At 37.4% G+C, this 25,960-nt stretch overlaps 1 protein-coding gene across 1 annotated transcript in view; it reads right to left on the reverse strand.

Moving 5' to 3' along the window:
- Window positions 1-6,617, reverse strand: part of LOC105861252 (fatty acid desaturase 2-like protein FADS2B) — a 37,048-nt gene extending 30,431 nt beyond the window's left edge. Inside the window, exon 1 of the mRNA XM_012746643.1 lies at window positions 6,297-6,617. Coding sequence (XP_012602097.1) covers window positions 6,297-6,617 — 321 coding nt within the window. The remainder of the gene's footprint in view (window positions 1-6,296) is intronic.
- Window positions 6,618-25,960: the final 19,343 nt, after the last annotated feature.

Consider the following 25,960-nt stretch of genomic DNA (forward strand, 5'->3'; position numbering starts at 1 on the left):
CACAAGAACAATGCAGGAAATGAATGAAAAATTCTCTAAAGAAATTGAAATATTATCGTTAAAACAAAACAAAACAAAAATCTCTGAAATAAAGGAGGCATTCAAGGAACTTCAAAACACAATGGATAATGCCTATGTGCTAAACAAATCTGATAAAGAAAAAGAACACAGAAGCAAGAGGCAAGAATACAACATACAAGAAATGTGGAATTATGTAAAGAAACCAAATATAAGAATTATAGGCATCTCCTAGAGACAGGAAGAAAATTCACAAGGGCTGAAAAATCTATTTGTTGCAATAATGAAGGAAAATATGCCTGTCCTGTCCAGAAACCTAAATATCCAGATACAAGAAGCACATAGAACTCCTGGGAGACCCAACATGAAGAGGCAATCACCATGTCACATAATTATCAGACTGCCAATATAAACATGAAAGAGGCAATCCTTCTAGTAGTAAGATGAAAAAACAGATAACCTATCATATTAACTACAGACTTTGCAACTGAAACCCTATAAGCCAGAAGGGATTGGGGACCTATCTCAATCTTCTAAAATAGAATAATAGCCAACCTAGAATTCTTTACCTAGAAAACTGAGTTTCATCCATGAGGGAGAAATAAAGACTGTCCCAGACAGGTAATCATTGATTCAATTTCGAAGACCATACCTACTCTGCAGGAAGTACTCAGGCCTGCATTATATACTGAACAACACAATAGACAACCACTAAATTTAAAATACCCAAGAGTTAAAGTCCAGAACCCAGATTCCACAATGGCTTGAGAGGTAAAACAAAACAATTAGTATTTGCCCAATAATATGAATACAAATCTATGCCAAATATCAATCCCCTCAATAAATTTGAATGGCTTAAACTGTCATTTCAAGAGACGTAGACTGACTGAATGCATAAAAAAGTATAAGAGAAGTATCTACTGTCTCCAGGAAACACATCTAAGACAGAAAGAAGCTTTCTGATTCAAGGTGAAAGGTTAGACAAGGTTAGAAAACAAACTTCCAGGCAAATGGAAACCAAAAAGAAGCAAATGTAGCAATTCTGATTTCAGAGAGTGCAAATTCTAGAATACCAAATATAAAGAAAGAAAAGATGGACACTATATAATTGTGAAAGGAAAAATCCAACAAAATTTAACAATTATTTTTATTTGTTTGTTTGTTTTTAATTTTCTTTTTTATTTTAGCATATTATGTGAGTACCAGTGTTAAAGTTAGGTATATTGTCCATGCCCCCTCCTCCCTTGAGTAGAGCTTCAAGCGTGTCCATCCCTCAAATGTTGCACATCTTACTCATTGTGTTTGTATATATCAATCCCCAGTCCCCCTCCCACCTACCTGACACCTGATAAATGTTATTCCTATATGTCCACTTAGGTGTTGATCTGTTAATAACAATTCTTAATATCTATCCACCTAACACAGGAGCACCCATATATGTAAAGCAAACACTGTATGAACTAAATATCAGGATAAACAATAATGCCATAGTAGAGGGGATTTCAGCATCCTACTTTCCGAATTGGACAGATCCACTGGACAAAATTAAGCATATAAATAATGGACTTAAGTTAGAGCAAATGTGTCTAACAGATATCTATAGAATATTCCACCCAAATAAAGCCAAATATACATTATTCTTATCATCTCATGGAACTTTCTCAAAATTGACCTCATCCTAGTCCACAAATCAGACCTCAACAATAAAAAAAAAAAAAATAGAAATTGTACCATGTATCTTCTTATACTATAGTGGTATAAAACTAGAGATCAATTCCAACAGAAACACTCACTGTTTACAATGTTATGGAAATTAAACAATCTATTGCTGAATGACTACTGGATTAAGGAAGAGATTCTGATGGAGATCAAAAAATTATTTGAGTTAAATGATAATGGGGACACAAGCTATCAAAATCTGTGGAATACAGCAAAAGCATTCCTGAGAGGAAAACTAATAGCATTAAATGCTCACATCCAAAACACAGAAAGCTTTAAAAATAAAAAAAAAAACCTAATACACTATCTCAAGGAACTGGAAATGGAAGAAAAAATTAATTCTAAACTTAGCAGAAGAAAGGAAATAACTAAGATCATAGCAAAATTAAATGAAATTGAGAACAAAAAAGCTATGCAGAAGATCAATAAAACCAAAAGCTGGTTTTGTGAAAAGATAAACAAAATTGACAACACTCTTGCTAAACTGACAAGAACTAGAAAGGAAAGAATTATAATAAACTCAATTAGAAATGCAAAAGGAGAGATCACTACAGACATAATGGAAATAGAAAACATTATCTTTGAAAACTGTAAAAATCTATATGCCCCCAAAGTACAAAATGTGGAAGATATGAATAAATTCTTGGAAACACACAACTTCCCTAAGCCAAATCAGGAGGAAATGGAATTCCTGAACAGACTAATATCAAGCCCAGAAATTGGAGCAACAATAAAAAATCTTACAAAAAAAAAGTCCCAGACCAGATGGGTTCACTCCTGAATTTGACAAAAACCAAAACCACACAAAAAAACCCTCCGAAAAATCTCATATCTATACTGTAGAAATTATTCCAAAACATGGAGAAGGATGTTATCCTCCCCAACTCCTTCTATGAAGCCAATAACACCTTGAATCCAAATCCAGAAAAGGATATAACAAAAAAAGGAAAACTATAGACCAATATCCCTCATGAATATAGATGCAAAAATCCTCAACAAAATCTTCCCAAACCGAATCCAACAGCACATCAAAAAATAATTCATCATGACCAGGTGGCCTTTATCCCAGAGATGCACGTCTGGTTCAACATACAAAAATCTATAAATGTAATTCATTATATAAATAAAAGCAAGAGCAAAGACCATATGATTCTCTAAATAGATGCAGAAAAAGCATTTGATAAAATGCAGCACACTTTTATGATAAAACATATTAACAAAATAGGCATATATGGGACATTCTTTAAAATTATTAAGGCCTATATAATAAACCCACAGCCAATATCATATTGAATGGGGGAAAATTGAAAGAAGTCCCACTTAGAACTGGAAACAGACAAGGCTGCCCACTATTTTGACTTCCCTTCAATATAGTGGTGGAAGTCCTTGCCAGGGCAATCAGACAAGAGAAGGGAATTAAGGGTGTCTGAATGGGGACAGAAGAGGTCAAACTCTCACTCTTTGCTGATCATATGCTATTATTCTATCTATAAAATCCCAAGGATTCAACCAGAAGACTCCTGGAATTGATAAATGAATTCAGTCAATTTTCAGGATACAAAATTAATGCACATAAGTCCTTGGCATACACGCTAATAACACTCTAGCCAAAAATCAAAGACGCAAAACCTTTCGGTAAAATTAATATTGTTAAAGTCTACATACAAACTAAGGTGATCTACAAAATTAATTCAATCTCTATCAAAATAGCACCATAATTCTTTACAGATTTAGAAAGTAATAATTCTATGCTTCCTCTGGAACCAGGGAAGACCTTGTATAGACAAAGCTATCTTAAGTAAAAAGAACCAATTTAGAGGCATCAGTATGACTTCAAACTCTACTATAATGCTATAGTAACCAAAACAACATGGCACTGGCACAAGAACAGAGATATAGATCTTTGGAACAGGGCAGAGATCCCAGATATAAAACTATCCTCACGTTGTCATCTAATTTTCGACAAAGCAGACAAAAGTATACATTTGTGAAAAGAATCTCTACTCAATAAGTGGTGCTGGGAAATCTGGATATTCACTTAAAGATGATTGAAACTGGATCCCCAACTTTCAGCTCTCACAAAAATTAACTCATAATAGACCTAAAATTAAAATGTGAAACCTTAAGAATTCTGAAAGAAAAGGTTGGGAAGAGTCTTCAAACATTGGCCTAGGCAAAGAATTTATGAAGAAGACCCCCAAGGCAATCAGAGCAGCAATAAAAATATATAAATGGGACCTCATCAAATTAAAAAGCTTCTGCACAGCCAAGGAAACTATCATGAGAGCAAACACACAACCTACAGAATGGGAGAAAATATTTGCTGGCATGGGTATGGAGAGACTGGAACACTCTTACACTGCTGGTGGGACTACAAATTAGTACAACCTGTGTTGAAGAGTAATTTGGAGATACCTTAAAGAGCTAAAAATAGAAAAAAAAATTGGGCCAGAAATCCCACTACTAAGCATCTATCCAAAGGGAAAAATAAGACACTCTGAAATAAAGATATCTGCACTGAAATGTTTATAGCAGCACAATTCACAATTACAAAGATGTGGAAACAACCCAAGTGCACATCAATACATAAGTGGATTAATAAAATGTGGTATAAGTATACCACATGGAATACTACTCCACTACAAAAAACAATGGTGAACTAGCACCACTTATATTATCCAGTACAGAGCTTGAGCACATCCTTTGAAGTGAGGTATCACAAGTATGAAAAAAACATGTACCACCCGTACTCGCCATTACATTGGTACTAATTCATAAACACTAAGGTGCTCACATGGTAGGAATACTCACTGGGTGCTGGTCAGGCAGGGGGATTGGTTGTGTTGTGGTAGAGGGAGTTGGGGGGGAAAAACCCACAGTTATAGGAAATGGAGAATGCATTTCAAGTAAACAAAATGTTTGTACCTACACAATATCCTGAATTAAAAAAAACAAAACAAACAAAAAGAAAAGCACACCAAAATCTAGATACAGAACAGGATTTGAAAAGGTCCTACTTTTTTTGCATAAAAGACTCTAAGTCAGGACTTTTAATTATTAAAGTAATATTTGCTTATTGTGAAATATTTTTTTAAAAACATGGACACATGTAAAATAAGTCTTCGCCCCCCGCTCAAAAAAAATCATATATGAATCCAAAGGTGGCATAAATATTTGTTTCTAAGATCCTGATGATTTCTATTAAATTCATTAATTCCTACTCTTGTGCTATAGGTGGATATGACGACAGGATATTTTTCTGACTTCTGAGTTTAAAAAGAACCAACAAATCACAGATTTATAATCTGTGCTACCTTGAACCCCATGAGGCTGTCAGTGATTTCCAAGGTGGTTGAAGACCCGTGTCCTCACCAGCATGGTCTCTGAGGTGATTCTGCGACTCATACTGGAAAAGCTTCCTCCATATTTTCTCTGAGTTGGAGAAATGAAGGGATGGATAGCTAGGATCTGTTGTAATTTTCATTTTCTTTTTGTTAATTTTTCTGCTGTTACTCTCACACAAACGCTCTTCACCTTGGTTCTTGTGCTCTCTCCTCTGTAGCTTTCTACACAGCATGTGGAAATCCCTCACTACAAGCTGATGCACATTTCCAAAACAAAGGTTGAACTTTGTTTAAAAAAAACAAATCTGAGGGAAATAGTAGGGATGTATCTGGGAATATTCAGAAAGGAAGAAAAAAAGCTTCCTATGGAACATTTTACAAAGGATTTCTAAATGCACTTAGGATTTTGGGATACCTCCTTTTCAAATATTCAGTGAAAATGCTATTTTCTTAAGGATCCAGTTATAAAGGGCTTTCTGGCCAATCCAAACTGATATCAAAATGTGGCACTATCACTTGCTGGCTGTGTGACACATTATTTACCTGTTTGAATATTAATTTTTCTCATTTGTAGTATGAGAATAATAGTTACCCTCCTCCTGGGTAGGTCTATGCAAGGTGATGCATTTGAATGTGTCCATAAAAGTGGGTTGTATCACCTGTATCGCACCAAGTGAGCTTCAGGATGCAAAAGAGCTCTTTGAGCCCTCAAAGACTAGGTGATTGTAAGCTTTCATCACTAGTCACGACATTTTGAAGCAGACTGAATGAATTGCTTTCTTTCTTTTAGACACTCTAAATGTAAGAGTCTTAGAAATGTCTACTTGGGTGCAGATTGTTTTTTTCTCCCCCATATTATATTTACCTCTTTGTATCTTTCTTCTTACAAGGCAGTGACTTCACTTCCAAACAAAGCCAAATAATACACTAAGAATAAAACAAAACCCAGAATACCAAAATTGAGTATTTACTGTCAATGGCAGGGCTCATCACAAACTGGGTGCAGCTAATAGCTAGACCTTGAGGCTTCATTTGTTTTCAAGTTCTTGCTATTCACTGATAGGAATCTTTAAAAATTGATTTGGGAGGAGAGAAGAGATTGTGGAGCCTGAACATGTACACACATGCTTTAGGGGAAGACAGCCAAAATCTCAGCCACCCAGCAGCTCGGGGTCAGGAGGAGAGAATGAGAGAGAGAGAGAGAGAGTTTCTTACCGTGGCATCTTCCCCAGCATAGTGCTTCAGGATCCGGCGCCCACCTGGATGCCTGTTTGCCCAGGAAGTGACATTGTAAACCTTGCGGTTGATGACCAGCCACTGGTCGGCATCCTGGTTGTGTCTCTGGATCTCCTGCCAGGTGTACATGTTGAGGTTTTTGCTGGGAATTTCTTGCTTCCCATTTGCCTCCTGCTTCACATAGACCTCAGCCCCTGCACTTGCCACAGCTTTCTCGTGTTCCTGATGCTCCTCACCCAGGTGTGGCTGACTCCTCCCTACAAGGCTCCCGTTTTGCCCACACTTTTCTTTCAGATTCATTGTCTTTGAATCCCTAGGATTTCTGGGTCAACTCCTGAAATCTCTAATACTTGCCTCTGATTGAACCACAAGATGGTGGCTTTTCTCCCTTTTCTCTCCACTGCAGTATGATCCCTGCACTGAACACTTTTTAGCCAAGTTGTCTCTTCACAGACCTGCTAGTGAGCAGCTTTCCAGGTTCCACTTCTCTGTCTGTCCTGAATCTTTCCTGCCCTGATGGAGGCTAGACCACCTTTCTCTCTTCACTTCTCTCCCTGCTATTTAGCCTCCTGATCAGCATCCTCCTTCACCAATAAATGTGCCTTGGTAAAGAGCATGGGGCAGTGACAGTCTGGTCTAACTGGCAGGCCCTGAGGGAGGAGGGACTAAGCTCTGGCCACTGAGATTCCCCCTTCTCCGCCAAGGGTGGAGGTGGGTTGGTTTCACTGGCTCTCTGACCTGCTTCTGAATAGAGATGTTTGCATGTGTTATTTCAACATATGAGCAAACTCTTTCAAAATCTTCAGGATGACAACAATGCTTGGTGTATTTGGGAAATATTTTTTTCTGACAGTTGTTATTTATCCCAAGGGCTTTATATTCTTTCAAACATTTTTTAGAAGAAAATTTGGGGTTTTATTTTACCAAAAAAGAAGCTCTATGTAAATTGTTTGTTTGTATTTTTTTTTTTTTTGTCTTTTCATTTCCATTTCAAAGTTGGTAATCAGAGAAGATATTGGACTAGCCCTAAGTCACACAGCAAGTGAGTAGAAAACGATGTTACTTAGCACCTTTCCTAGGGAGTTGGTGTGAGGACTAAGAAAATGCCTTTAGTTTACTGCCTGGCACAATTGAAGAACCAATGAATGCTGAATGCAAAAACATAGTTTTGTGTAGCAGAATGATTAACAGAATGAAGATGAGGCATCTTCTATCATTTCTTTGCCCTGATATCCTGAGGTTTTTGAACTATAATAGGGCCAGGATTAGCAGGAAAAATGCCTATTTAGCACATTTTGGCTAATATATGGCATATGAAACTAGATTTAATATGATTGGAAAAATACAGAATGTTTTCCCTTAGGCTGTGTGTAGAAGGTGACATATTTAGGGAATTTGAACACAAAGGTATGTGGGAATAGTGGAGGGATCTGGAAGAAGCACTATCAGAAAAACATGAGGGTGTCTTAAAGAGTTAATTCTATAGAGTTCAGAGAACACAAGAAAATAACTGGAACTATGTCCAAAACTAATTTATTGTTTTATTGTACTACTTTAAGGCTGCATCACATGGTTACTTTCTTCTTCTTCTTCTTTCAAAACAGCTTTACTGAGGTATAAGTTATATTGAGGTAAAAGCGTACAATTTGACATACACTAAATATATTTAAAGTGTACAATTTGACACATGTATATACCTGTGACGTCATCACCACAAGGAAGATAGTAAACATGCCATTTCCCCTAAAGTCCCTTATATCTTCCTTTAGAAATATCCTCCTCCTCCTCCTCAGCCTTGGCCTTATCACCAGGACACCAATGGTCTATTTTCTTTCATTTTTCTGGAATTTTATATAAGTGGAATAATCCACTATGTATTTTTTTCTTTCTTTTTTTTAATTTTTATTTCAGCATATTATGGGGTTACAAATTTTAAGGTTTCAAATAATGCCTTTTCCACTCCATCCCTCACAAGTCTGAGCTTCCAGCGTGACCATCCCCCAGATGGTGCACATCTCACTCATTATGTATATATATACCCACCCCCCTCCCCCCTCCCACCTGCTCAATACCCAATTACTGTAGTTCCTATGTGTCCACTTAGGTGCTGAACAGTTAAGACCAGTTTGCTGGTGAGTATATGAGGTTTTTGTTTTTCCATTCTTGGGATACTTCACTTAGTACTATGGGTTCCAGCTCTAACCAGGAAAATACAAGGTGTGCTATATCACCGTTGTTTCTTAGAGCTGGATAGTACTCCATGGTATACATATACCACATTTTATTAATCCACTCATGGATTGATGGGCATTTGGGTTGTTTCCACAACTTTGCAATTATGAATTCTGCTGCTAAGAACATTCGAGTGCAGGTGTCTTTATTGTAGAATGCCATTGGATCTTTTGGGTAGATGCCCAGTAATGGGATTGCTGAATCAAATGGTAGATCCACTGGTATCACTTTAAGGTATCTCTGTATTGCATTCCAAAGAGGTTGAACTAGTTTGCAGTCCCACCAGCAGTGTAGAAGTGTTCTTATCTCTGTCCATCCATGCCAGCATTTATTTTTTGGGGACTTTTTATGAAGGCCATTCTCACTAGAGTGAAGTGATATCTCATTGTGGTTTTGATTTACATTTCCCTGATGATTAGTGATGTTGAGCATTTTTTCATATGTTTGTTGGCCATTCTTCTGTTTTCTTTAGAAAAGTTTCTGTTCAAGTCCTTTGCTCACTTCTTGATAGGGTTGTTTGATTTTTTTTCTTGCTGTTTTCCTGAGTCCTAAGTAGACTCTAGTTATCAGCCCCTTATCAGATGTGTAGGATGTGAAAATTTTCTCCCATTCTGTAGGTTGTTTGTTTACGTTCATGACTATTTCTTTGGCTGTGCAGAAGCTTTTTAGTTTGATCATGTCCCATTTATTTATTTTTGTTGCTGCTTTGATTGCCTTTGGGGACTTCTTCATAAACTCTTTGCATAGGCCGATGTCTAGGAGAGTGTTTCCAACATTTTCCTCTAGAATTCTAATAGTTTCGTACCTTAGGTTTAAGTCTGTTATTTAGCGTGAGTTGATTTTTGTGAGAGGTGAGAGGTGTGGGTCCTGCTTTAGCCTTCTACAAGTGGCTATCCAGTTTTCCCAGCAGCATTTATTGAAACTGGATTATTTTCCTCTGTGTATGTTTTTGTTTTTTGTCAAAGATTAGATGGCTATATGAGGATGGTCTTATATCAGGATTCTCAGGTCTGTTCCCCTGGTCAATATTCCTATTTTTGTGCCAATAGCAGATTGATTTAATTACTACAGCAGTATAGTATAGTTTGATATCTGGCATATTAATACCTCTCATTTTATTTTTATTGCCCAAAATTGCTTTGATATTCGGGGTCCTCTCTGGTTCCAAATGAAGCATAAAATTATATTTTCTATATCTGTGAAGAATGATGATGGGGTTTTAATAGGTATTGCATTGAATCTGTAGATCAGCTTGGGTAGTATAGACATTTTAATGATGTTGAGTCTGCCGATCCACGAGCATGGAATGGATTTCCATCTGTTTACATCCTCTGCTATTTCCTTCCTCAGTATTTCATAGTTCTCCCTGTAGAGGTCTTTTGCTTCCTTGGTTAAGTATACTCCAAGGTACTTTATTTTCTTTGTTGCTATTGTGAAGGGAATTGAGCCTCAGTTTGATTGTTGTTGGCATATATGAATGCCTCTGATTTCTGTGTATTGATTTTGTATCCTGAGACTTTACTAAATTCATTTATCAGTTCCAGGAGTTTCTTGGTTGAATCTTTGGGGTTTTCTAAATATAATATCATATCATTAGCAAACAGTGAAAGTTTGATCTCTTCTGCCCCTAGTTGGATACCTTTAACTCCACTTTCCTGTCTGATTGCTGTAGCCAGGACTTCCAACACTATGCTGAATAGAAGTGGAGACAGTGGGCAGCCTTGTCTGGTTCCAGTTCTAAGTGAGAATGCTTTCAATTTTTCCCCATTCAGTATGATGTTGGCTATGGGTCTGTCATATATGGCTTGTATCATTTTTAGGTATGTCCCTTCTATGCCTATTTTATTAAGGGTTTTTTATCATGAAAGTGTGCTGAATTTTGTCAAAAGCTTTTTCTGCATCTATTGAAAGAATCATGTGGTCTTTGTTTTTGCTTCTGTTTATGTGGTGAATTACATTTACAGATTTACGTATGTTGAACCATCCCTGCATCCCTGGGATGAAGCCCACTTGGTCGTGGTGGATTATTTTTTTGATAAGTGTCTGGATTCGGTTAGCTAGGATTTTGTTGAAAATTTTTGCATCTATATTTATTAGGGATATTGGTCTGCAGTTTTCTTTTTTTGTTGCATCCTTTCCTGGTTTTGGTATCAGAGTAATATTCGCTTCATAAAAGGTGTCGGGAAGGTTTCCGTTCTTCTCAATGTTGTGGAATAATTTCTGCAAGATAGGCACCAGTTCTTCTTTGTAAGTGTGGTAAAATTTGGGTGTGAAACCATCTGGACTGGGACTTTTCTTTTTAGGCATATTTTTAATTGCTGTTTCTATTTCAGTTCTTGACATTGGTCTGTTCAGGAATTCTATTTCTTCCTGGTTGAAACTAGGGAAGCTGTGTGTTTCTGGAAATGTGTCCATTTCCTCCACATTTTCCAGGTTGTGTGCATAAAGGTTTTTGTAGTATTTGTAGATTATATCTTGTATCTCCTTGGGATCAGTTGTGATATCTCCTTTTTTGTTCCTGATGGAGCTTATTAGAGATTTCTCTTTACTGCTTTGTGTTAGCCTAGCTAAAGGAGTGTCAATTTTGTTTATTTTTTCAAAGAATCAACTTTTTTTTTTATTAATCTCCTGTATAGCTTCCCTGTTGTCTATTTCATTTAGTTCTGACATGGTCTTGTTAATTTCACTTCTTCTGCTGGGTTTGGAATTGGACTGCTCTTCTTTTTCCAGCTCTTTGAGTCCTTTCATTAGATTGTCTATTTGTGATCTTTTTGACTTTTAGTTATAGGCATTTATGGAAATAAACCTCTCAGTACTACTTTAGCTGTGTCCCAGAGGGTTTGATAACTTATATCTCCATTGTCATTTTGTTCAAATATTTTTTATTTCCATCTTGATTTCTTCATTTATGAAATAATCATTTATTAGGAGGTTGTTTAATTTCCACATTCTTGTGTAGAAATGTGAGTTTCTGTTAGGGTTGATTTCTACTTTTATTCTACTGTGATCTGAGAAAATACATGGTATGATCTCTACTTTTTTAAATTTCTTGAGATTTACTTTGTGTCCTATGATATGGTCAATCTTTGAGAATGTCCCGTGAACTGACGAGAAGAATGTATAATCGGTGGATTTTGGGTAGAATGTTCTGTAAAAGTTAGTCAGACCCAATTGTTCCAGAGTTTTAAGTCCATTATTTCTTTATTAATTTTCTGTTTGGAGGATCTGTCCTGTGCAGTCAGTGGGGTGTTGAAATCTCCGGTAATTATGGAGTTGCTATTAATCAATTTGCTTAGATCCAGTAAGGTTTGCTTTATGAATCTGAGTGCACCTAATTTGGGTGTATATATATTTAAAATTGTTATCTCTTCTTGTTGAACTGTGCCCTTCACCATTATATAATGACCATTTTTGTCTTTCACTACTTTTGTTGGTTTAAAAACTAAATCATCTGCAATTAGAACTGCCATGCCAGCCTTCTTTTGGCTTCCACTTGCTTGGAATACTGATCCTCACACCTTTACTTTTAGTCTATATGCATCCTTGAAAGTTAGATGTGTTTCCTGAAGACAACAGATACTTGATCTGTATTTTCTTATCCATTCAGCCAGCCTGTGTCTCTTGAGTGGAGAGTTTTAGCCATTCACATTTATTGAGAGAACTGATAGGTGATGCAGATTACTGTTCATTCTGTTTGGTTGGATGTTGTTGCTTTGATTTCTCTCTTGAGCCATTGTAATATCTGGCCTGTAATCTTTAGGTTTTGTTTGTTTTTATATTCGTGAGTTTTTATTCGTGTGTTGTTCCGTGCGTAACACTCTTTTGAGTACTTCCTGTAGGGCTGGTCTTGTCTTGGTGAATTCCCTGAGTCTTTGATTATCTGAGAATGTATTAATTTCTCCTTCATATATAAAGCTTAGTTTTGCAGGGTATAAGATTCTAGGCTGGGTGTTATTATGTTTCAAAAGAGTGAGAATGGGGCCAGTCTCTCCTTGCTTGTTTTGTTTCAGTTGATAAATCTGGCGTTATTGGATCGGTTTTCCTTTATATGTAACTTCCTTCCTGTGCCTAACAGCTTGTAGGAGGGTCTCTTTTATTGATATTTTGGTCAGTCTGATGACTACATGGTGTTGTGTTTTCCTATTTGCATTGTATCTCCCAGGAGTCATTTTGGCCTCTTGTATTTCTAATTCTAAGTTACTGGTTAGACCTGGGAAATTTTTCTCAATTATTTCTTCAAATAGCTTATACAACCCTTGGGTTTTTTCTTCCTCATTCTCTGGAATCCAGTTTACCTGCAGGTTATTTTTCTTCGTGTAATCCCACAATTCTTGTAAGCTTTTCTCATGTCTCTTATTTTTCTGCTCTAGCTCTGTGATTAACTTATTTTATCTGAAGATATTGTCTTCAATCTCTGAGATTCTTTCTTCTGTTTGGTCCACCCTATTTCTGAGGCTTTTCATTGTGTTTTGTATTTCACTGAATAGATTCTTCATTTCCAGGATATCAGATTGATTCTTCTTCAAGATCTTAACTTTCTTAGTGAATCTTTGTTCCAATTCCTGTATCTTCTTTGTAGTTTCCTTGTGTTGGTTATCCATTTTTTCTTGCATATCATTGAGCTTTCTTACAATCCAATTTTGGAATTCTTCTGTCATTTTAGTGTTTTGGGTTTGTTCAGTCTCCATTTCTTGAGAGCTGGTGTATTTCCTAGGGGGAGTGTTTTGGGTTTGATTTTTTTAATTTCCCGATATTTTCCTCTGGGTTCTCCCCATCTGGATCAATTGATGGTGCTCAGGCATCCTCTTTTCTGTAGTTTCTTCTGTAGTTTCTGGATCAGCCAATGGGGGAAGCTCTTCCACCACACTTGGAAGGTTGCCCTGATGGGCGGGTGTTGCTTGTGGGGCCTACCCCTGACGGGGGTTGGGGGAGAGATCCAGCCTCAGTTTTTTGTTCAACTGGGTGACCTAAGCTGTTCTGGGGAGCCAAGTTTTTTATACTATGTGCTTAAGCTCTACATGGGCCTAGCGGGTTCTCCCTAGATCTGGGGGATAGTGGGTTTTCTTGTCTAGCCCCACCTCCAGGGGTGGAGCCTACCACTTTCAGCAGAAGAGATGCGGGCTGTGGGGAGGAAGTAACTCCCAATCTGCCCTGCACCCCTGAACCACAGTAGCTGTAGCTGTCGTTGGAGCTAGTTCTCTCAGCAGTTTGTTGATCGAGCCAATCCTGGCAAGCCGATTGCAGATTGTGTAGGGGTGGAATTTGTCAGGAGAATTCCTAGGCTGGGTGAGGGATGGGGGCTTGCCTGCCACACTGTATGACGGCTGGCTGTGGACCCCCTCAATGGCAACTACTTGCCCACTTGCAGGGCACCAGCACTGGGGGTGACTGTTTAGGGTGTGGCAGCTGCTGGGTTGGGAGTCTGGGTTGTCAGGACGTCCTATAGCCTCTCCTCTCTGCCTACTGCTTGACCACTTGTTCAGCCATAGCCCTCACTCTTATTGACAGGCCTTGTGCAGTCTTATTCGCCTGAGGCAGTTATAGCTTAGAGTCCCTGAATTAGTGAACAGCCCTGTAGGGCTGGTCCCGCTGGTTACCAGAGGCAAGACATCTAACTGCCTCCCCTATCAGCTTAGTTCGCTTTCCTCCCACCTTGGAGCCGTCCTAGCATGGGGCTCAGGGGAGTTCAAGATGCATTTCCCCGATGATGGTACTTTCCAGCACCCTCTTCTCTTGCCGCGATTTCGCACCAATTTCAGACAGGTCCCTGGCTGGGTGGGTGTGGAGGTCATTGGGGAAGCAAGGAGTTCTCCTGTGGGTCTGATCCCACTTCACCCCCTGGCTTGGTGGGGCGGTGCCCTCCCACATGCCCTATTGTTTGTTTTGCACTCTCCAGAGAATGCAATCTTATCTTCCCATCACCTTGTTTTTCCTTTTTTGAGAGAGTCCTGAGCTGCACCTCTGTGGATTCTCGATTCTGTCCTTGTAGTGGGCCACTATGTATTTTTTCTTTTGACATTGTTTCTTTCACTCAGCATAATTATTTTGAGATTCCTCCACATTGCAGCATGCACATTAAGAAACATCCTGGCTTTTTAAATGCCACAAGTAGACATATTTTATAATGGGTTATCTAGAAAACCTGTGGAGGATATGTCGGTGTATAAAATTGAAGGGCAGGAGATTAGCTAGTCAATTTCCCTGGGAGATATCACAGAAGGGAAAGCATGGTGAGAAGGGTGCCAGTTTTACACTTTCATTAGATATGACCACTCTACTAAATTACCTTTCTGGAAGGATGATTTTCAAAAGGTCGTGGTCTTATTAAAAAAACATTAATGGATATTTCCTTGCTGATAGGATAATTTCTAAACTCATTAACCTGATAATTACAATATTGGCCCCATGAACTTCACTTCCTGCTTTCAAACACAAACTCTCTACTTCATTAAAAACTTCTTAGCAAACAGCTTGCATTTGTGATCCAGCTCAAATTGCCTCTTCTCTGAGAAGCTTTTCTCAGTCATCCAGGCTGGAAGTGACCTCTTTCTCTCCTGGTTCAATAACTTCCTACTATACATCCTTGAGGATGTTATATGTATCAATAATAAGTATGTGAGTGGAAAGATAAAACACAAATCAAATTGACTCAGTATAAAATGGAATTTGCTGTGTCACAAAATGCAGGTAAAACAGAATTGATTGGATCCAAACAAAGAAAAGTCCAGGACTACACGTGTCTTCTGTAGATAGTGATGCCTGGTTGTTGTAGGCAAAAATATTTCTTTTCAGAATGTCCTTCTCATCTCTCCTTTCCAATGTTTACCTCAGTTCTTCTCCATGTTAGCTTCATTCTCAGAAATATTACTTCCTTGGTAAAAGCTAGGCATTTAAGCTTTCAGTTCATACAAACGGCTACTCTTTGTTATACGGATAAAAAGGACACAAAATTCATTTTCACTAAGGGGGAGAGATTTTAGGTTAGCTGGCTTGGATCATGGACCCTCTTGTAAACTGAATCTAGAAAGTTGCAAGGCCACCTGATAAGGTTACCTCCCTTGAGACACATCCATGTTGATCAGTGAGAAGTATTTTCCCAAAGGAAAATATGTGGAGGAACAGAGAATGAGACAGTAGGTGTCTAGTTCCCATATTCTACTTTATATTTGTATTTTGTCATGTGTAAATTATATTTCTTCTGCCAGGCTGTTAATTCTTTTTGAAGATAGGAACTTATTAGCCATCTTTATATATTCCTCTGACTCTATAGAAAATATAAAGAACAATTTTTTTAAATGACCTGTAATTCCACCAAACATTGATGGTCCCTTCTCTTTTAGGTAGATCATTACACTCACACACATTCACGCACATATGCAATCACATTCATACATATACAAGTGTACACATATGTTCATATATTTTAAATAAACAACACAAATTAAATTATACTTCTACTTTGTATCCTGTTTATATCCATCTAACATATTCTTCTTAACATTTTCTTTTTGTAAAATATTCTTTGATAAAACATAATTTTAAATGACTACCTAATTTTCTACACTAAGGATACATCATCTTTTATTTAGAAACGCCCCTACCATCAGTCAGGTGATTCTGAAGTTATTTCTATTGCTAATAATGCAGTAATGAATCCCTTTAACATAGTATTAATTTGCTTTAATTTTACAGGAGAAGTGCCTTGAGGGCAAATGTTGAGTCAAAGGGTTGGACAGTTCTTAAATTGGCACTTTTTATCAAATTACCTTTGAGGATTTACACTGTCATTAAAAGTTTCATTAAATGTTTAATAATTACAACATGTCTAAGGTTCTTGATTTGTGGTGCTATGCATCTGCTACTAGATTGCTATCCAGAATTTATCACTTTATTAGTAGTTTTACTGATTGATGACTCTGATCCCTCCCCAGGGTTTGAGTTGGTCCTGAGCTTCCAGTAGATGCTCATGGATTTATTTTGTTGATACTGCACACATGGCTCTAACCAGAGCATATCCTAAAGAAATAAACAAAGAGAGCTCATATGTTTGCTATGTGGGATTATATTTCCTGAGCAACATTTACAATAGTACATTAATCAAGATGATTGAAGAGATAATGTAATAATTTTAAAAGAATATAAAAGAAACTGTGAGTAGGTCTAGAGCATTTATGGGGAACATCTTTTGCTTTCTAATTTCTGCCCTATTATAGCATTTGAGAATTTTACCAGTAGCAAATTTTATCATAACAATCTTCAAAAACCCAATTTCACACAAAAGCTAGGAGAGCATGGTGACTGTCCTATCTGAAATCTTTATGGTCTTCAAAGAAAGAAATAATTCATAGGCTTTGATTGAACTATCAGGTGAATGTTAAACCAGCGTCTTTCCAGCACTGACTGTCAATTCTGTGTCCTGGGCACAGCGTGGACTAAACAGTCAAGGTTATAAATACAGTCAGCTCATGTTTATAGAATATATACTATTGAATATGTGCTTCACACTTTTTATTTTATTTCTTCTTCACAGTAGATAGGTAGGTATTTTCATTCCATCTCATGGATGAGAAATTGAAGTAAGTATTTACTATGTCTTAGGTATTGTGTTAAATGCTTTACATACTTTAAGAAATTTAATAACTATGGGGTAAGAACAGTTTTTTTGCTATAATTTACAATAGATTGGGGAGGGTAAGTTGCCTACCCGATAACATACCTATATCATTAATTGACAGGTCCAGCCACTTCTGGTTTTTTTAAAGGACTGTTTTTTCCATATACGATCAAATGGGCTCACTAGGAAGTCAGGTTCTTTGCACTTGGTTTGAATTAGAGTAATGCCATGAGTCATCATGTGGTAATCAGAAGCTCCAAATAGAAGTAACTTATCCTTCAAACGTAAAAACTGGAAATAGAAATTTGTGTTTTAAAGAAAGTGGTATTTAATGATATAATATGTTTGATATGGAGAGTCTCTACTTTTAGAGGAATAGTGACAATTGGTTTTATTGTTATTAATATCTGCTGCCTCCTGTGCTCTTTGGAACCTTTCTATCCAGGTTGGGTTCCATTAATATGATTGCAGTCAAATCTCTTGGCTGCGCAGTCATTTAGTTATCAAAACAGTCTCATTTGGGTTATTTAGACATACCACTTTCCCTTTTAAACCACCTATCTTATGAATGAATCTTTTACGCATTGTTGATGAGAATGTAACATTGTACAAACTCAGTGGACAACAGTTTGTTAGCTTCGTATAAAGGTATATATACACATACCATGTGAATGGTCCAGCAATTGCACTCCTGGGTATTTGTGCCAGAGAGATGAAAATTTATGTTCACACAGAAAGCTTGAATACAAAAGTTCATGGCACTCTGGGAGTCAGAGGCGAGCAGATCGTTTGAGCTCAGGAGTTGGAGACCAGCCCGCCCAAGAGCTAGACCCCATCTCTGCCAAAGAAAAAGAAAAAGAAAAAATTAGCCAGGTGCGGCCAGCTACTCGATAGGCTGAGGCAGAAAGATTGCTTGAGCTCAGGAGTTTGAGGTTGCTGTGAGCTAGGCTGATGCCACAGCACTCTATCCAAGGAAACAGAGTGAGACTTTGTCTCAAAAAATATAAATAAATAAATAAAGATCATGGCAGTTTTATTTATAAAGCCAACAAAGAACTGGAAACAACCCATGTGTACTTAAATATGTAAATGGTAAATAAACTTTGACACATCCATATAATGGAATACTATTCATCAATAAGAAGGAATAACCTATTGATTCAACAACTCGGATGACTCTTTAAATGCATTATGCTGAATGAAAATTAAAAATAAAACCGCAGGGGCTATGTACTCTATGATTCTATTTGTATAAAATTGTTCAAATGACAAAATTATAGGGGAGAAAAGATCAGTGGTTGTTAGAGATTATAGCTGAGGAAAGGATGTGATTATAGAGGGGTAACATGAGAGAGTGTCTTTGTGGATTTGGAAAATTCTCTGCCTTGATTATGTGATGGTTACTTGAGTCTACCTGTGTGATTATATGTCTCAGAATTGTATACTAAAAACACAGATTAAAAGAGTGCAAGTTAATATATTCTTTGCAGGGAGACACTGACAATGAAGGCCTGTGAACCCAGAGTTTTGAGAGAGAGAGGGGGTGGTGGCTTGGAAAGAGTAGAGGGGTCACAGATGCAAGATCATGCTGGTACCTTGGTACTTCAGTACCTTGATGGGGTTTGGATTTTATTGGCAGTATTAATACAACTGGTCATCACTGAGACGTTGTAAGTAGCTGAGAGACATGATCTGATCTGAGATTTTTAAAGATCATTTATCATAGAAATGGTGTAGAAAGAGATTTGAGAAGAATATAAGTGACCAGCTAGGAAGCTCTTGCAGGGCTTCAGGTAACAGGGGATGGTAGATTGGATAAGACAAGTGTCAGAAGAAATGCAGAGATTTGTATCACAGAATTCGTCCTTCAAGAGGCTTCCCTGACATATGGCTTTTCTAATAAGAAAAAAAACTAAGTTGAATTTTAAAAAGGTAGACCCTTTGTCCATGTAATCATTTCACTGTACTCCTACAATACCTAATGCTTTATCCTACCAGAAACTGTATTAGGTTAAATCATATATAATTTTTTGCATGTCAAGTCACTTAAATATCTTTACTTTCATAGGGTGCTGAGTAACAAATAAATTTATATCAGTTGAACATACACTATGGAGTGTCTATTATGTGCTACATTGTGCTGGTTTCCACTACACAGCATATACCTATTTACTTATCTGGCTTTGCTGCCACACAAGGACAGCCTCTCTCTACACACACACACACACACACACACACACACACACACACACACACACACACACACATTAGAGGCAGAGACCATGAGTTTCCCATCTTCATTCCCAACCACCTCTATGGTGACTGGATGAATTTAGCAGCCAAAGCATTATTTCCGCAAATGCAACAGCCTGGAAACTGTTGGGGTCCCTGGTTACTCCAGGAGAAAATGTGAATAGAATGAGCAAAGGATGTGGCTCTGGGATGGATACTCTGGTTGAAAATGTTACTGTCTTTATTGTTGGTATTTGATTGAAAAGATAAAAGAGAGGAAGAAATGAAAAGAATTCTATGATTTCTACCAAAACCTGAAAGTGCATTGATCTCATCTTTTGAGCCAGTGTCCCAAGAACATGTAGGCAATTGTTCTGAAGTAGATATTTACCTCCCTTTAGAATATTGGCATTGTGCTCTTCTGGATTGGCTCACAGTTTGAACATTCTTCTGGAAGACAACGATTAGATCCAAGTTTACTATCTCCACAGTGGGGGCTGGGCTGAGTGACTGGTGTACTCAGTAATGGTCTTTACCAAACAAAGTGAAGGCGGCATCTCCTGACCAGAGGCTGTACCTGTGCAAAAGGTGCACAGGAGGAGGTGTCCTCACCTAAACTTGGTGCTGTGTGGGATGGGGCACCAGGAGTAGTGAGGTCACATTACAATGGAACATTTTTTCCTACTCCTATGAAAGCCAACCCGACCTTATCAGCAATCTAATGCATGTGATCTCTGAACTTACTACATTTTATCCTGGGCCAAGTTCATATCTCAGCCTCTGTGGTGTGATACTAAACAAAATGGGCTCTCCTCTCACAGGTAGAATTTTACAAGCACACCTGAGAGTGTCACAGTTGTTTGAAATAATGATGATAATGATGATGATCATGAAAGCAATAATAGAACATTTATTAAACACCCAAGATGTGCCAGCAGTATTCTAAACAGTTCACATGCATTAGAAAATTAATTCTAACAATAATCCTATTATGTAAGTACATTTTTAGTGACTTGTCAAAGTTTACATAGCTCATAAGTAGTAACACTGAGAAGTCACTTGTATAGTGACTTTTTTTCCTAATGGTTCATCTGTAATGACTAATTCACCTCTCAGCCATGAGACTTCCTTCTACAAATACCTTAACTTTGTTTTCATAATATACTTTGGGAGCTTCCTCACTCTACTCCACTTAGAAAACTTTCTTGTATCCCTTAGGATCCATTTAGGAAAATCTGTGAATTTCCCTAAATTTCCTTTTGGTTTCCTTAGTACTTGGTACTTGCTTCTTTCACACTAAATTATCAATATGTGTCTATATGTTGCTTCCTTTACTAAACTGTGAGCTCTAAGAGGAACAATGTGATACTTCTTTAAAACCATGATCTGGACAAGGCCAATGCCCAATAAAGGTTTTATGAGTAAATAATGAAAGAATGAAAAAAAAAAAACAAATACAAAAACAAAAGAAAACCTCAATTATCTGAACAGAGCCAAAATTCAGATAGTAAGCAGAATAAAATTCTGAGCAGCCCAAAAGAATGACTCAGCAACTGTGTTGTGAAGTGCACGCCTGTCCTCACAGAAGTACCCTTGAAATGTGTTGAGTTGTCTGTCTGTCATCTCTTTCTACCAGAATTGCCCCAACCCCTCTCCAAGGGCGTAGGTCCATGAGAGCATCAGGCCCCTGTAAGGTGACTCCTTTCCTCTAGGCCACAGTGGCTGGTCCAGGAGAGGTACCCAACCCATGTTGAGCCTGTGAATTACTTTTGGAAGTGGTTGCTATCGTGAGTGGAGATGTGAATCCCAGAGCTGGTGGTGGCGATTACTTTCCATCGTTTGGATCAGTGAGCCAAAAAGGCTTGTCTGGAGAAAATAGGAAATGTGAGATGCTAGTAAATTTAAAAAGTGAAGTTTATAAATTCATAAAAACTTCCTGATAGAATTCTTATTGTAATCCAGTGACTGAGGTATACAGGCTCCATGAGAAAATAGCCATTTATGTTATATTCACTATTGTACACACACGAGAAGTGAGGTAGGCATTTAATAATCCTTTGTTCAATGTTCAGTGAATGAATAAGGATTATCTCAAGCAGAAGATTTAGCTGAATAAAGGAAAGAGCATCTGACCCGATGATCTTGATCTCATAAGGTTTTGAATGTTTAATAGGAGTATAATTAGCCATGGGTGATTGCATCGTTTTAACACAGACCTTTGCTCTGAAAATATGGCAAGAGTTCACTTGAGTGGACTACATGATCATCAGAGTCACCCTGAAAAGTTTGGTAAATGTCAGGTTCTGCCTATGGAAATCTCATGGGGGGTGGTTTTCCAGAGTGTGCATTTTATCCAAAAGTCCCCCAGGTGACACTGCTGAACAACCAGTTCCACAAATCCCTACACCCTGCGCCTCAATCACCTCTTACTTCAAAGCTACTTGTTGCATTCAGTGCGCATGTATGTAACATCAGTGAGTCATTTATTCCTAGTTTCAGTGACTTCTTATTGTCAAATATATATAAAACAGCACAAATTGATTGTTTGCTCTGCTGTTAAAATTTCCAAACAGGAAAGCAGTTACCACCCCATTTCAAAGAACAAGAAAATCATTCTTTTCTTCAGAATCAGAAGTTTCATGGCACTATTTCTTCCCAATGTAAGTAAAAATCTCTCCCATATGTGTGAAATCACAAATTTATTGGTATAAAAGGGTCAGAGAATGTGGTTTTCTTTAACAAAATAGTATTTTTCTTACCCGAAGATGGAATTACTTATTCTGACCTATTCTGCCTGCTTCTCAGATTGTTAGAGAGGCAGGAAACACACATACTCATTAAGAAGCATGTACTAAAACTGCTCAAGCTTGAGACAGTCTCCACCTCTGCATGCTCACATGTCACTCTTGTCCCACCTAGCCTCCTTAAAACTCTCCCCAGACTCCACTGTGAGAGCCATCCTAAACTTTGTCCTTTGTGCTGCTTTCTTGTGCTCCAGCATAAGCCCGAGCAAAGCCTCACCTATTAAAACCCTGTTCGGTCCCTGGTCAATTTCTATTGCTCAAAGAGCCCAAAGGCCTATGTCAATAAGGTAATTTTCTCATGACTCAGATGGGACCTATTTGGCATGTTTTTACCCTCCTACTCACTTTTTGGTAACTAGACGTAAAGGTGACTATAAGCCAATACATATCTTAACTCTTCTCAGGCTGTGAGGATGTGTTCCCTCTTGCTGGTGACAGCTCACCTGGAGAGCTGATCTGTAGAGGCAGGAGAGGCTTGTGTCACACTGTGCAGATCACATTCAAACAGGCTGTCCATGGTGAGGGACTGATGAAACTCGGGGGGGGGGGGAGGGGGTGGTGATAATCTTCGAACTGTGTAGTGACTGGAAGTCTGATAATCACAAGAATATTCTATTTCTCTGTCTCTTACTGAGTTGCCTTATATTCATCCATGCAAGTTGTCTATAAGGGAATTGACTCCCCAAGACTGGTCACCCTAGTAGGCAGACAATCAGGTTTCACCTTTCTCCTGGACTCTGGCAGAAAAACTTCTTCTGGGACTCTGACTCTTGACTTTGCAACTTCATTTAAAGCCCCTTAGTACTTTCCTCCTCTTTGACACATTGTGAGATTGAGAATTCACTTTTGGGAGATGGAAAGATATCTCCCTTGTGATAGCTAAAGATTGTGTGTTAGAGTCCCAGCAGGCAAGGCACTTGTGGGTTTGTCTTCCACCAGACAGCATCCCAATGGGTTTGAATTCTACCAGATAAGGTACCTGCAACACACTGCCTGAAATTAAGGTCCAGGGCCCAAGGTTGTCCTTCAGGAAAGGGCCAAGGACACCTGAGTGTGATGGTCAATACTGATTTTGTGCATATGTTGGGGTTTTCTCTTACCTTTGCCCTCTGCTCTATCTCCTTGTAATTCTGGCCAATAAATGGTGATTACCTCTTTTTTCCTACTCCTGACACATTACTTTCTGGGAGAACCCTATCATGCCCCCAGCCCCACTTTACTGTGACTTTCCAGTTTGCTTCTGGTTGTGGTTCAAGAGTCCATCATGTCTGTCCTGAAATGGTGAATACACCCTGGTCTCCCTAGTGAGAGTCACTTTACTACAATAAGGTTTTTTTTGAACCTCTTGATTTTACTCCCTCAAGGAAAATTCAGAGATCAAATGGCCAGTCTTCCACTGTAGAATTAAAATGTGAAGTCTGTTAGGCTTTCTCTATGTATTTTTCTTTTTGACTACTTAGAATCAGCAATTGCAAAGTGACACGTGTTGAGATAAAACTCCGCCATGTTTGGTATGATTCTTGCTTAGGTGAATATCTAATGGTCACAGGCTGTAAAAATGATTAACCGGAAAATAACTTAAAATAGTGACTAGCTTTGTCTTTTATCTCGGTTTTCATGAGTAATCTAGATAAATTGATAAAAATAAATAAATTCAGTAAATTTAAAGTGAAATTAATACTTGAGAGTGAACATGTAATTTAGAATCTTAATATTATATGAAGTCAAATAATACATACTAAATAAATGAGTGGGTTATTTCTAACTCACAGAAACATTATGGTTTGAGCAAACATCTTTTCTAAAATATATGAAATAATTCTCATCAATAAAGCACTGATATATGACTGACAGAAAGTTCAAAGTTTCTAGCTTGTTAGGTTTTCACTAACATGGAAGATTACTAAGAATAATAACTCCAGTCCATATATGCAATTCTATAGGTAAAATGCACCAAAGATCAGATTTTTTGGTTTAAAATTTACTTAAAAATCAGAAAATGTATTATTATTGAAAAATTGTTTCATTTGGAGGTTATTTAAAGGTTGATTTAGAAAAAAAGTAAAAGAAGATAAAAAGTAACTGGTAAGTAGGAAAGAGAGATTTCAACAATGTTATGGATGTGAAGATGTATTTTTTGATGAGGGAAATTAAAGAGAAAAGAAGATATTTTAGTATTAGGAATGCTAGCATGTAAATTTTTGTCCTGACAGGAAATGACTGGTTATGTAGAAAAAGGGCAATGTAGGACAAAACAAAAAAGTCCAATCATGTCATAGATGGTCTATGTAAGTTGTGATAAGATTTGAAAAAGAAAATTCATAAAGAAATACTAGTCAGAAAATCAGGGAAGAAAAAGAAATAAGAGGCCTCCATATAGGAAATGAGGAAATGAATTTTTTCTGTTTGCTGACAACATGATGTTGTTGATAAAAATTCCTAAATATTCCACTAAAAACTGTTGTAACCAATGAAGAAATTCAATAATGTTGGAAGATGCAAAATCAACATAGAAAAAGCAGAAGCATTTCTATACACTAACAATGAATGATCTGGAAAAGAAATTGAGAAAACAATTCCATGCATAATAGCTTCAAAAAATACTTAGAAGTAAAGGTAGCTAAGAAAGTGGAAGATCTTTACACTGAAAACTATAAAACATTGGCAAAAGAAATTGGAAAAGACTCAAATAAACAGAAAGATATCCAAGTTCCTTAATTAGAAGTATTAATATTATAAAAAGGTCTGTATAATGTAATGTCTATTAAAATTTCAACAGAATTTTTCAAGAAATAGAAAAATTTGGAACCACAAAGGACCTCTAATAGACAAATCAATTTTGAGCAAAAGGAACAAAGCTGGAGGCATCATGCTACCTGAATTTCAAATATATTACAAAGCTGGAGTAACAAAACCAGCATGGTACTGCCATAAAAAAGACAGATAGACCAGTGGCATAGAATAGAGATCCGAGAAATAAACCCACACATTTATGGTTGATTAATTTTTGACAAAGATTACAAGAACACACATAGGCAAAGGACAGTCTTTTTAATAAATGCTGTTGGGAAAATTGGATATTCACACATAGAATAAAGACATTGTACCTTACTCACATGATATACACAAGTAACTTAAAATGCATTAAAGACTTTAATGTAAGACCTGAAACTGTAAAACTACTAGAAGAATTCAAAAGGAAAAATCATCGTTATATTGTTCTTGGTTATTATTTTTTGGCTATTACCCCAAAAGTACAGGCAACAAAAACAAAATTAAACAAATGAGATTGCATCAAACTGAAAACCTTCTGCATTCTGATTTATTATTATTATTTCAGCATATTATGGGGGTACAAATGTTAAGGTTACATATATTGCCCAGGCCCCCTCCCCCCTGAAGTCAGAGTTTCAAGCATGACCATCCCCCAAATGTTGCACATCTCACTCATTATGTTTGTATATACCCATCCTCTCCTGCCCCCTCCCACCTGCCCAACACCCAATAAATGTTATCCCTATATGTCTACTTAGGAGTTGATCGGTTAATACCAATTTGCTGGTGAGTACATACGGTGTTTGTTTTTTCATTCTTGAGATACTTCACTTAGTAGAATGGGTTCCAGCTGTATCCAGGAATATACAAGAGGTGATATATCACCATTGTTTCTTAAAGCTGAATAGTATTCCATGGTATACACACACCACATTTTATTAATCCACTCATGTATTGATGGGCACTTGGGTTGTTTCCACAACTTT

This window comes from Microcebus murinus, chromosome 4 (genome assembly GCF_040939455.1).
Source record: "Microcebus murinus isolate Inina chromosome 4, M.murinus_Inina_mat1.0, whole genome shotgun sequence".
Taxonomy (NCBI): domain Eukaryota; kingdom Metazoa; phylum Chordata; class Mammalia; order Primates; family Cheirogaleidae; genus Microcebus; species Microcebus murinus.